The sequence below is a fragment of the Patagioenas fasciata genome, chromosome 10 (genome assembly GCF_037038585.1).
Source record: "Patagioenas fasciata isolate bPatFas1 chromosome 10, bPatFas1.hap1, whole genome shotgun sequence".
Classification (NCBI taxonomy): Eukaryota; Metazoa; Chordata; class Aves; order Columbiformes; family Columbidae; genus Patagioenas; species Patagioenas fasciata.
The window spans coordinates 9,760,011-9,772,007 of record NC_092529.1 but is presented as its reverse complement, the minus strand read 5'-3'; the positions used below and the strand labels follow the sequence as shown (position 1 = coordinate 9,772,007).

At 37.1% G+C, this 11,997-nt stretch overlaps 1 protein-coding gene across 2 annotated transcripts in view; it reads right to left on the bottom strand.

Annotated features, from left to right (window-relative positions):
- NISCH (nischarin) overlaps window positions 1–11,997 on the bottom strand; it is a 30,877-nt gene that overhangs the window by 5,334 nt on the left and 13,546 nt on the right. For both annotated transcript variants that reach the window (XM_071813083.1, XM_065845569.2), the window contains exons 7-16: window positions 10,321–10,416; window positions 9,698–9,850; window positions 8,411–8,479; window positions 7,771–7,956; window positions 7,437–7,565; window positions 6,887–7,000; window positions 5,967–6,075; window positions 3,288–3,409; window positions 2,355–2,410; window positions 549–1,853 (exon numbers count right to left, since the gene is read on the bottom strand). In XM_071813083.1, coding sequence (XP_071669184.1) covers window positions 549–1,853; window positions 2,355–2,410; window positions 3,288–3,409; window positions 5,967–6,075; window positions 6,887–7,000; window positions 7,437–7,565; window positions 7,771–7,956; window positions 8,411–8,479; window positions 9,698–9,850; window positions 10,321–10,416 — 2,339 coding nt within the window. The remainder of the gene's footprint in view (window positions 1–548; window positions 1,854–2,354; window positions 2,411–3,287; window positions 3,410–5,966; window positions 6,076–6,886; window positions 7,001–7,436; window positions 7,566–7,770; window positions 7,957–8,410; window positions 8,480–9,697; window positions 9,851–10,320; window positions 10,417–11,997) is intronic.

The following is an 11,997-nucleotide window of genomic DNA, read 5'->3' as shown; positions in this document are numbered from 1 at the left end:
AATTTCTGTTCTTAATAGTTTAAATTACTTCTCATGAGCACAGCAGTCAATCTGCCTTGACCTCAGCCTGCAAGCACATGAAATAAGAAAGTCTCCTTCCATTAGAAAATACAGGGTGTTTCAAAAAGATGGACCCAACTTCAAAGCTGTATATTTCACAACAGCAACATGTTACAATTACACAAAAAATTATTTAGCAGTAATCTAGCATCTAGCAGTTCTCATTTGAAACTCTATGCCCTGTCTTTTCAAGTGGTAAGAATTTCATTCATGGGCAGTTTGTGGTTGTAGATACAATGATTTCAATTTTGGTCCATCTTTTTGAAACACTCTGTACATTTTACATTACAATGATAAAACTAAACAGAAAAAGATAGATACAGTCCAGGCTAACCATTCACACATCCTACAGACTACCAGAATGAAAAACTACTTCATCAACACTACAGGCCAAAACCAATTACAATGATAACTGCAAACACACTGGCTAGGCCACATTAACTTCAGTACAGTGCAACAGACTGGGGAAGATTTATGGGAATTGTTACCTTGCCGACTGACCATGTCTGTTTGCCTCCACGACGTGATTTCTTACAGCATCTGATTTGCTTGAAGCTTTGAAAATAATAATAGTCTTCACATCCTGCAGGAGTGTCCTTAAAAGACTGTAGATTCTTAGGAAGCGGAATTTCTCATGAGGTAGAATGAACACTGCTGTAACAAATCTGTATCCAACGAGCAACTCCAGCACATGCCCATCCGAAAACGAACCCTTCTGCTGGATGGATCCATGGGTCGGATGCAACACAAGAGATGCTAACGGAATCCTATTCAGCTTAAAAACACTTCCCAACTCCTCTGTGTCCACCCATTTACCTGGCAGTAAACTGAAATCCACCTTTACTATGTACAAATGCTGGGGTGTTAGAAATATCCAACACGGATGGACCACACAGGGCCCCTGGTCAGAAGATTTATACACTGAAGAATAAAGTGCAGAGCACAAAACATTTTTTGATCCTCCTTTGCTATTGCCAGCTGACTCTGGTCGATGAAAGATTTTCTGAACATTGGTTTTACTCCCACAAACAAGATATGTTGGGAAGCAACCTTTTATTTCAACATCTTCTGCCGAAATGCAATTCAATTCCATAAGCTGACCGAGAAATGTCTGGAGGTTTGCTTTTCCACAGTACAACGTGGAGCTTGGTAACACTGACATGTGTTGAGAGTAACATGTGTGTAAACAGGAATAAAAGTCTTGAAGATTCTGGAAGTCCGAAACAATAAACAAGCAGTTGTCACTGGTTTTCACCTTCAGTGTTAAACAGATTTCTGGCAGGAGAAAGCCAAATTCTGTTAGATCAGTATATGGAAAACACAGCATTAATTTCAAGGCAGAAGGGATGTGCTGGCATTTTCCTCTCAATTCCTGATGAGGAATCTCAAACACAGCTAGCATATCATCAGTCAAAACCAAACAGGAAGCAAACTGCCTGAGTCCCTTATGAATGTGGATAGAAAAACTCCAGAGAATTTTGACTATGTCAACACTCTCCACTGGGATGTTGTCAGACGACCAAGTAGTGCTGAACTCACAGGTCTGATCTCCTTCATGAAGCCCCATTTCAAAATATCCATCTTCTTTGTCTGTGGTTCTGGAATCACCCAGAGGGCTTCCCTTGTTCTCTGTGAAGGAGGAGGGAGATCTCTGCACAGTCTGCACTATCAAGGCAGAAAGGTGGTGGACAAAATCTTGGTTTGTGGCAGTGTATGACATACAATTAAATGGCAAGATGACTGTGTTACAGGGGTCAGGCACTGCACAGTGTTCTTCCTCTGAATGATCCGAACTTCAAAAGAGGTAAAAAGTCACAGTGAATACAAGTTTGAGTTTAAAAACAGTCATAGCTACCTACAATTCATGGTGCTGCTTTTCAGAACTTTGGGGGTTACTCATTACTACAGTTAAGTCAGTGTAATTTTGTAAGACAGCTTTGTACTGCACACAACCATTGATTTTAAAGGCTTGTGGCATGTAATTCTATAAAATGTAAAACCTAAAAAGTTTAACTTATCTTTCATTTCCCAACCCCAATAAGCATATCCTTATGAGTCAAAGCACTTTACAATACAGCTATTGCTGGTTTTCAAACTACCAACCACATTCCAGGGTTCAAAGGTTAAAAACACCATGAAAATGATTTTGGTTAAAAAAAAAAAAAAACCCACAGAAGCAGCATACAATGAACAAGACTGATTTGACTTAAAGGTCAGGTTTAAAAATGCAGCATCCACTGTTATTATCCAAAAGCTAGCAAAGATTTCAACAAGAACTTGTATAACTAGCTTACCACATATGATGATCACTGCCATACTCTTCACATGAATCAAATACAGAGGCAGGTGCCTAAGGAGAAGAAAACATCAGGAGGCTCTCAGGTACTTCCAGCTGCTGTCAGACTTCAGCATACATGAAAAACAAAGTTAATGCTGGCTCCAACTTTTTAAAGTTGGCCAACACACTGCAGAGTCCTGCCTGTTGTACTCACAGGCAACTGAGCAGCTGTCCTTTGAGGATCCTCAAACACTATCAGTTTACTTCAGGTTGGGCATTCAATTAAGGCAGAAAAAACAATCAGCTCTGCTGCTGACTTGAGAACAGATCCAACCTGTGACCCACAGACTTCCCAGCACACTACAAATTTTTACTGAAGTGAGGCAAAAAGTTAAAGGAACTTGACAAACACCAACTACACTGGTAGCAAAGGAAGAGATTCCTCCAAGTCTCGCTGTCTCATGCCTTGAAGCCATGCATATGAAGAGTGTTTCCAAAACAACAACTGAAATCACAGTCCAGAAGTTAACAGCAGGAGTCTGAAGGAGACAAATTAAGGCCTATGGACAAGGAGAATGTTGTTCACCTCTCATAGCAAGAGAATTGCCTTCCAAAAACTGGTACCATAATAAGCTAAGATAGAAGTCTTACACTCAGTATCTATGTGGATATTAAATGACATGACACAAATACTGTGTAAATGTTTTAAAGTCATGACAATGACAACAATTCTCTGCAACTCTGGTAGACTTTGACTATGCATTTCATTTACATGGTGGACTAACCCCTTCACTCAGCTTTGGGGCTACCTCCTTTTGCATTGTAACAGCACTGAGAATCAAAAAACCTTTGCAATGGATTACTATGATAACAGAAGGTTAATATCAGAAATAAGCTTGCAAAAACACTTCTAAAAACACAAAAAAATAAATACAAGGATGGCAGTTACCTGATTTTTACATGTGGAGTCCGGTATTTCAAAGCATCTCTGGGGAACTGTATGGTCTGTAGGAGTCGTACCACTGGACTGCAAAAAATTGCTGACTAGGACTGTTTCTTCACAAATTATTTCTAGAATAAATATAAACAGCTGTTAAAATCAGTAAAGTAAAACCAAAATTAATGTATAATAGTATCTGCCAAGTAAGTAAAAGTAAAATTCTATAAATCAAGATCTGATCATAAATCATTAAAGGATATCTTCACATAGTCATCACAACAAAATAAGAGCAGGTACAATGTTAGTCTAATTACAGAAGTATCTTTAACTGCACTAAAAGTTGCATTAAAGACTGCTAAAGCTAATTTTTCAAGCTAACAATCAATTTAAATCTCAACATCTAATGTAAAAATTCTTCACATTTTGTTTCAACTGAACTAGTTGGTTTTGTTAACCCTAATACTTATTTTTACCAAAACACTGCCAAGCTGGCAAAAAACACAGCAGAGCACTCTCTCTAAACTTCATATCAGTCTCTCAAACTTCTGTAGGCTTCAAGTGAACAAGTACAATATCTGTGTAAAACCTTCAACCAGTCCCTCAAATGCCACTGAAGACAATTATCTCACCTTACTTGTAACCTTTTTGAAGGTTTGAAGCTGACTCACCAATAAAAACCTTACCATGAGTGCACATAAGACAACATTCTCAGGGACATTTGGCTTTTTGCTTGTTTGATATTCACAGTATTGCACTGATACAACTGAGCAAATCAATTTTCAGTATTACCACTGAGCCAGCCAGCTCAAGTATATGAATGCATAAAATAAACAGAATTACAGTGTGGATATGTTTCCAGCTTGAGCATAAAAACTCCTGCCTGAATCCTCCTGGATTGACGGTAAAGTTTAGTAGATTACATCAAACCATCTCATAGCCAGAGGAAACACAAGAGTTATTTACTACTTTAACAAAATACTGTGTTAGCAAGAAGGAAACTCAAATTGACAGGAAAAATACAACAGGACAGTATTTTTTATTTTCTGTTTCCTATGTAAATATTTAATCTCTTTCCATAAGTCATTTGCCAGTGACATTTAATTTGAATAATACGTTATGGAAACAGATGGTGTCTAGAAAAACTGCAGAGAAAGCAATTCACAGAAATAGCACAGCAAGAAATTAATTCCATTATTCATAATTTAGGGTCTAACAATAAATCTAATTGCCTAGCATATTTCCATTTTTTAAAGGATTTCTCAAAATCAGTATTTTGTAAAGAATCCTTGGTAGCTATATGAGAAATAGCCTGCACTATTCCTCATTTTCCCACTATTTATAAAAGCCTTCCCCAAGATTCTACTAAAGGAACCTTATGGAAAAGGACTACAGCAGATAAACCTTGAATCATACACCAGCCTTTCTATCAAACTCAAGTACTTCAGAAAGAAAGATCTAGATTTTTTTCTTGTCTTTTCATTTGCTCTTAATTGTTGTAATAGAAAAAGATTATTGACAAATAACCTTTAAACAGAGTGACTGCTAGCATGCATTTTTACAGCTGTATGAAACTGCAGGGTGTTATATAGACAGACTGTCAGTCCTGTAACCCAAGTGTTTAATACTTTAAGGCAAGAATTGACTTTAAAAAAGGCATTTTATCTGCAGATAAAGAGTGATCTAGAAAGTTTACAATTGCAAATGAAGTACATAAATAGCAACTAAATCCATATCTAAGTTGCCTGTCCTTAAATCAAATTCTGTCAGAACAATTTCCGTTTTATAGACTGAACTAAGAAACCTCTACTGATTTTGCAGAAATCACAGCAATGGACTTTCTTCACAGACCGAGCTTCTCAGACATGTTTCTCTCCCCCATCCACCAGTTAATTGGTAAGACTAGGCTGTTCTACTGCCAATTATTGAGAGTATAATCCCTGCTCTTTTAAAAGGTTATTAAGTCTTCTGCTACTATTCATATCCTACTTCACTTTAAGTTTTCAATTCGGCAAAAGCAAAAAAAAAGTATCTTTATAACTTCTCAGTCACAAATGAATATTCACATAAGTCAGTCTTAAAGCTCCTGCCAAAGATGAAAGACAGGCCAATTCTTTTAAGTGCCTAATGAAACAGGCATGCTTATTTGAAAAATACAATAGAAATAATTTTCAGGTAAGGTTCACAGGTGCTGTAGAACACAACAGATGTACTGAAATCACAGACTCAGCCAGAACACTAATCCCACAACTGTCTTTTACTTGTGTCTTTATCTTCTCCCAGGTTTGACAGAATTGCAGCTCTTGCAAAAAGGCAATAATGGAGCATATGCTGCATTGGGCTCACATTTTCCACAAAGAACACGTAGAGGTGCAATTCTAAAACATGTCTATACATGCCACATATCTAAACTAGGAAAAGATAACAGTCCTCTGCTTGTGATTTCTGCAGGATGATGCAGTAAAAGAAAGTACTCAAACTTCCACTGCAGTTAATTAACACTACAGTGAACAACAGGTCAGTTCTGCCGATTCACATACAACTTCCACTTCCTAAGCAAACACTACCAGGTCTTTCTGCTTTGTCTTGATAAGCCCTGTATCCATGCACATAATATTCATGTATATCAATGCAGCTTAGAAAAGCAGAACCAAGAGGCTCAGCCCAGCAGCACGATACATACATGATTACCTTGGCTGGAGCTGACAGGACGAGGCAGAGAAGGAGAGGAAGGACGAACAGTAAGAGAAGAACAGTTTGATTTGGAGCTGGCAGCAGTGAGCCTGGAGTCCTCACTGATCTAATAAAGAAAGTATGCAGTGATTAAAGAAAAAACCTAAATACACAGGATGTTAAATCCTGAACTAAAATAAGTCTACACAAACTTTCTCCATTTCGTTAAAGTTTGTGTCAGCTTTTTTTTTTTTTGGAGGTAGGGGGAGGGATGTCACAGCCTCTGAAGTTTCTATTCTCACATTCAGTGGAATTCTACTAAGAATTCATTTAGGAGTCATTCTGATCACTGACTAATCACTGTATTGACAAAACTAGCAGCGAGTTTCAAAAACCACAAGAGAATGAAAACAGGATTTCTACACTTTAGGGACAGAATAGGTTCTGATAATAAGCTTATTACCAAAACAAGACTAACCAACTACACAGCACACAGGAGGAACCAAGAAGAGTCAGATTTCTGATTCTTTCCCATCACTAAGTACCCACAAGAAGAAAGTCTGGGAAAATCACTTCAATACTCTGCAGCACAAGCAGTAAAATCACACCTCTACAATACTTGTATAAGGTGTAAAATACAGCTGTTAAGGTCAACTGCATATTCATTGTGTATGTCATTACAGTAATTTTATCTTTTCCTCCCACTTCCTCTCTCCCAGGCCAGAACAAAAAACAAGGTCAGATAATTACTGAAATGACACTAGAAACTAAATAGGAAAAAGAAGCAACATTAAAAGTTCATACCACATTAAAGTACAAAGCATAAAATCTTTAATGTTAAGTTTATTTAATTCTGCTTAGAACTAATTTGTAGAGGTCCTCTTGTAAACTACTTTTGTATGCAGCATGTTCTATTCCTCTCAAAATACTAAATTTACCTTTTTATCAGAGTTGCTCAGTTTGTACTTCACCTCCTTTGCTTTCTGAATAGCTTTTAGCACTTCCACAGTGTCTAGTTCCTTTTCTGTGGTAACAATGTTATCCAAACAGACCTGGAAAAAGAAATGTAAAAACATCTAAAAATCTTCAACACAAGGTAGTTCTGCAATTTATTTTTATTTATGTAATAATCAAAAATTAGCTTAATGCAAACTATGTGCATCTTTGTAGCCATTACACAAAACCAATTATCACATTAAACCTTGCTCTAACATATTAATTTAATGCAAACTCAGAAGTGCTTTTTAAGTTTTACACCCCTCTAGCAAAACTGTGTTTCAATATTATCACACTATTACCCAGTGAAGGCAGGGTAAACTTTCATTCAGACCCAAGAGCATAGTTGAATAATGTTAATACGCTTTCACTGTCTAAACACCTTGTCCAACACACACTAAAAACTCATCAGGTTTTTAGAACATTCACACTACATTAAAAAACATTTTTTTAAAGTGCCAGCTTCAAAGGTGTAAGCGTGCTGTGTCTTACCTCTGCAGCCCTGTCCCCAAACTGAGCAAGTACTTTGGTCCGGTAATCAGGGATGATGCTCAACGGATTGCTGGATAAGACCACCTTTTCTAAGCATGGGAGGTTTCCTATATTTTTTACTTCTTCAATCTGAAGGTTTTTGAATAAAAGGATTAATAGAAATTGGCTAAATTAAAATGAGTATACAGACTAAGCATTTCTTGCATAAGCTACATATATATAATAACCAGAAAAAAATTGCTACAGCCACTTTTAATTTGCAGTTTCACTCACTAAAAGAAATTCCTTGTGATCTAAAGCACAATTCAGCTTCACACTGAAAAAATCAAGTTACCTGTTCTATTTTGTTGTTGCTCAGGTCCAAGTTGACTAATGAGTACAGTTTGTTAAGACCACACAGCCTTTCTAGCTGATTTCCTGCTAAATTCAGAGTCTTGATGTTTCCCAGTTTTGTGTGAACACCTTCTAGAGATGTAAGCTTGTTGTAGGATAAGTCCAGGTGAACAAGGTTGTAAAGATGCTAAAAAAGCACAGAAAATTCACATCATACACCAATTCATTAACATTAAACAATACCAAAGACACCATATCACAGCTTGCTCATCTTTTTTGCAGTGTTTTCATGCAGGACACTGCCTAGCATGAAAAACGTGACATGAAATTGTTCACTTACAGAGGCTCAAGTCTGTAGAACTCAACTGCATTTTTACCAACCCACAGATACAGCTGGCAGTGAATGAATCTTTTCAAGAACTAAATGTTGTATCTCAATATTGGCAAAGAAATTAAGATATCCAGAACAAGTAAGAAAAGTATCATTGTAACTTGATGTTATAAAGGATACACTATTTGGGCTTAAACTATTATTCACAAGGAAGATGAGCAACAAAACTCTGAAGCAAGAAAATTTATGTTCTAGCATCTGAGGCAGCCAGGGTAGGGGGAGGTAAATCACCTCCAAAAGCCCCACTTACCTGTAAATTTTCTACCAGAGACACTCCATTGTGACTCAAATCCAGGAATTCAATCTTGGGAATTAATTTCTAGAAGAGGAGAAAAATGTGTTATATGTGGTCTAGCTTATAAATCAGGCCATACTTCCTCCACTAACATGCAAAGGAAAGTATCATCCAGCACACGGTCTTTCTTCTCAACTTTTGGTATTAAAAAGGCCTTCCATGTAACCTAGTGCAACAAGAGTTGAATCTTGCTCTTACAAAAAACAGGTTACTCTGAGAAGTATGGTTAAGATTTTATTTGACACCTTGTTTCTCACTGAAGACAAATAAGCTGCTCCTAGCTTAGCCCCATTATCTATAGATCAAGCTTGCTAATAGATGTTTGCCTTCTATCAAACAGGCATATCTATGTTACATGGAAACCTGGATAAAGATGACAGTACCAAAAAAAGAGAATAAGTTCAATGATTTGTTTCCATGTTTTGATTATAGTAGCCAAGCATTACAAGGTCACACAAACATCTTGAAAATGCACTTTAACCCAGAAAGCTTTTTATTTTTGGAGGATTCAAACCTTAAATTGGATGCTGAATTTTGATATCAATATACTTGCATCCACTTTATTTTGGTTGTAATCTCACCAATTATTTGCTTTGTAGTTAAGGACCAGACTTGGACCTGAAGAACGCTAAGTCAACATCACAAAAAAAACCCTGAACAAAAAAACTGTGCTCCAAGTCCATGATCTCCAGTTGAGCTACAGACGTAACTATTTCCTGCTTCACAAAAGTAGTTCAAGTAAAAAATTATGTTCATATTTGACATGTGTTCTTGTGGTGAATGCTAATTCTTTTTTTTCTTAATAACTGATTTATAAAATGTAATTCTAAGGTACTAGCAAAATATTCCAAATTTTGTTTCCATGCTCTTCATACTGTTTTGATGACAAGAAGGCTTGACAACACTCAAGTTGAGCCCAAGAGGTGTGTTTTCTTTTTTTAACAAAAACTTTTGTAAGTGGTCAAAGGCCAATGCAAATAGTAAAAGTATGTTTCAAAAAGTCAGTATTTATGCATGAGTTGCTTACAGAGCACAGAATGACAAACTTCTCCTTTAGCCAACAAAATATCAAAGTAGTAAAAGAAAAAATCTCATAAGTGTTAATTTAGGTCACTGACCAACATGCAACTGAAAATCTTTCAGAAAAAATATCCATAAAGCAAATGCAAAATCCCTGCTGTGTAATGTGCCACAGAAGATCAGTCATACTTTTTCTTCCACAAATGAAAAAATATTTCTTACCACTGAATCATCAATTTGAGAGATGCTGTTGTGACTCATATCCAAAGTTGTTAAAGTTCTCCAAGTTGGGATAACTGCTGTCACTGGACAACTTGAAGTTGCATCCTCTGGCTCCCACTGATCAAACTCAGAGGCCTCAGGCACTAGGATTTCCTATTTAAGACAAGCACACTAAAATATTATGCTTACGTCTTCAATGGAAGCTAATAGCTTTTAAAACAATCCAAACCACCTTATATAAGTAAGGAAGATTTCTAAGCTTGTTAATCACCCAGATTAATGATGTAGGTCTTAAAATCTGAGCTAAGTGGGTCAGAATTATTTTAGATCTACAAGGAGGGAGATCTAGCACTAGCAGCTGATCCGAACTGGGAAAAAGAGAAGGAACAATAAAGTGACTGTGAATGTTATGCTACCAGATACCCATTGCCAAATCAAAGCTAATTATTAAAGCTAAGATTCTGAAAGGTTAACTAACCCTTTCAGTTCCATGGTTTTAAAAGCAGAACCTCCAACAGGCAGTACAGAAAAGTACATGGACTCCAAATGGATATTTCCACAAAGTGCACTGTTATTTATGCATGTGCTTTAAACACTCACCAGAAGCAGAAACTCACTCTTACCTTCATTGATGTTGCTGAAAATCTAACACTCATCGTGGCCAAAGTATGTTTTGATGAAGTCAGCCCTTTGATAAGCTTTCCCCCACAATGACTGATCTATAAAAAAAAAGTTAAAGTCAGAAATGCTAAAACAAATATGGGACATGGAAGAGGCAGCTAAAAGCCTCAAGAGCAGATTTGCTACCAATCTGGAATGTAGTTACAGTACTCTCCTAACATCTCCTGAGATTATCAGGTCAGAAACAACAACATTTGGTTAAGCTAAAGCAAGAGATTAGAGACAACTACAGAACAGTTAAATTCAAACATTTATTTGAACAAAGCTTCTTCTATTGAGTTTCTACCTGCCCCATGTGTTCTTCAAGGTGAAACTAGCCAGGCAGTTTAACACAGCACAGTATTTTACTGTTATCAAGAGATATCTCAAACTACGCCTCTACCTGCAGACACATATTTAGGTGTATGTTCTTTATTGTAAATACAAAAAAAAAATGCCTTGGAAGTGAGGATACTAATCTAAGCTTCTAATACTCTAGTGAGCTAATTAGACAGACTAAGTTCTATTACAAAGCCTTTTTTCTGTAGCTCAAGTTGGAACAATGTCACCAAAGACCTGAGACAGCCTCTGTGCAGCCACCAGCTCCTTCTCTGCAGACAGTCACATACATGGTGCGACCACGACAACTGGGACATTTGCTGGTGTATCAGGGAAACAACACTAAACAGAGACAGAGTTCCTGTCAACCTTTAAAAAAAATCTTTCCAGATTACCACTGTTAATTTCTGGACAAAATTTACTACTAGATGAAAATGTCAGTCTGGTGTCAGTCAATCCAAAACTTCTCATGAACCCCTCACCCTTCCCCCCCCCCCCCCCCCCCCATTAGGCAAAGCTACCCCTGAAACTACCCAAGCTCACAGGAAAGGGGAAAACTGATACTACTCTGCAATATCCTCTCTGCAGCACATTAGTCTCGCTCTTCAGTTTCTGAACTGTAGTTTCTTTCCTACATCGAAATGTCAATAAATGACTGTCTTCAGAAATCCAGTTCTTAATGAACTCAGTCTCTTGCATCAATGACAGACAATAGTGCTCAAGTACTAGAAAAGGTACTGCACACCTATCAGAAGTGAACGCAGAGTATAGACTACATGAAAAAAAATTGCATATTCTCTCTGGAAAGATCTGAAGTGGTCAGGAAAGCATTTTGTAAAATACTCATTGAACAACTTCTAGAAACCCTGTCACTCACACTGAAAGCAGGCCTATGAAAAATTCTACAACTATCCAGCAAGAAGCACTACACCCAAAAGTGTACTTTCACAAGCAAATTTTACGTCAGGACGTTTTCACAAATAGCTGGTGCTTTCCAAATGAGAAGTACTTTGTAATAAGAGATTCTGTTGTAGCCCATTTCTCAGATCTTTAAGGCAATGGAAAGCCACCCTGGTTTAGGTCTTCTGTGTATGCTGGAAATCACATTCTTTTTGAAGACACACAGTGCAAGCTATTCTAAACATTTAAATTTGGCATCCTTATTTCCAAGACTTGTGGAAAAAAATCAAAACCCAAACATTGTTTCACAAATGAAACAGCCCTCCTAAACACTGCACTGATTCTAGCAACAAATAAAAGCATATAATTAGCAATTCTGACATATGCAGCAGACCTGGCAT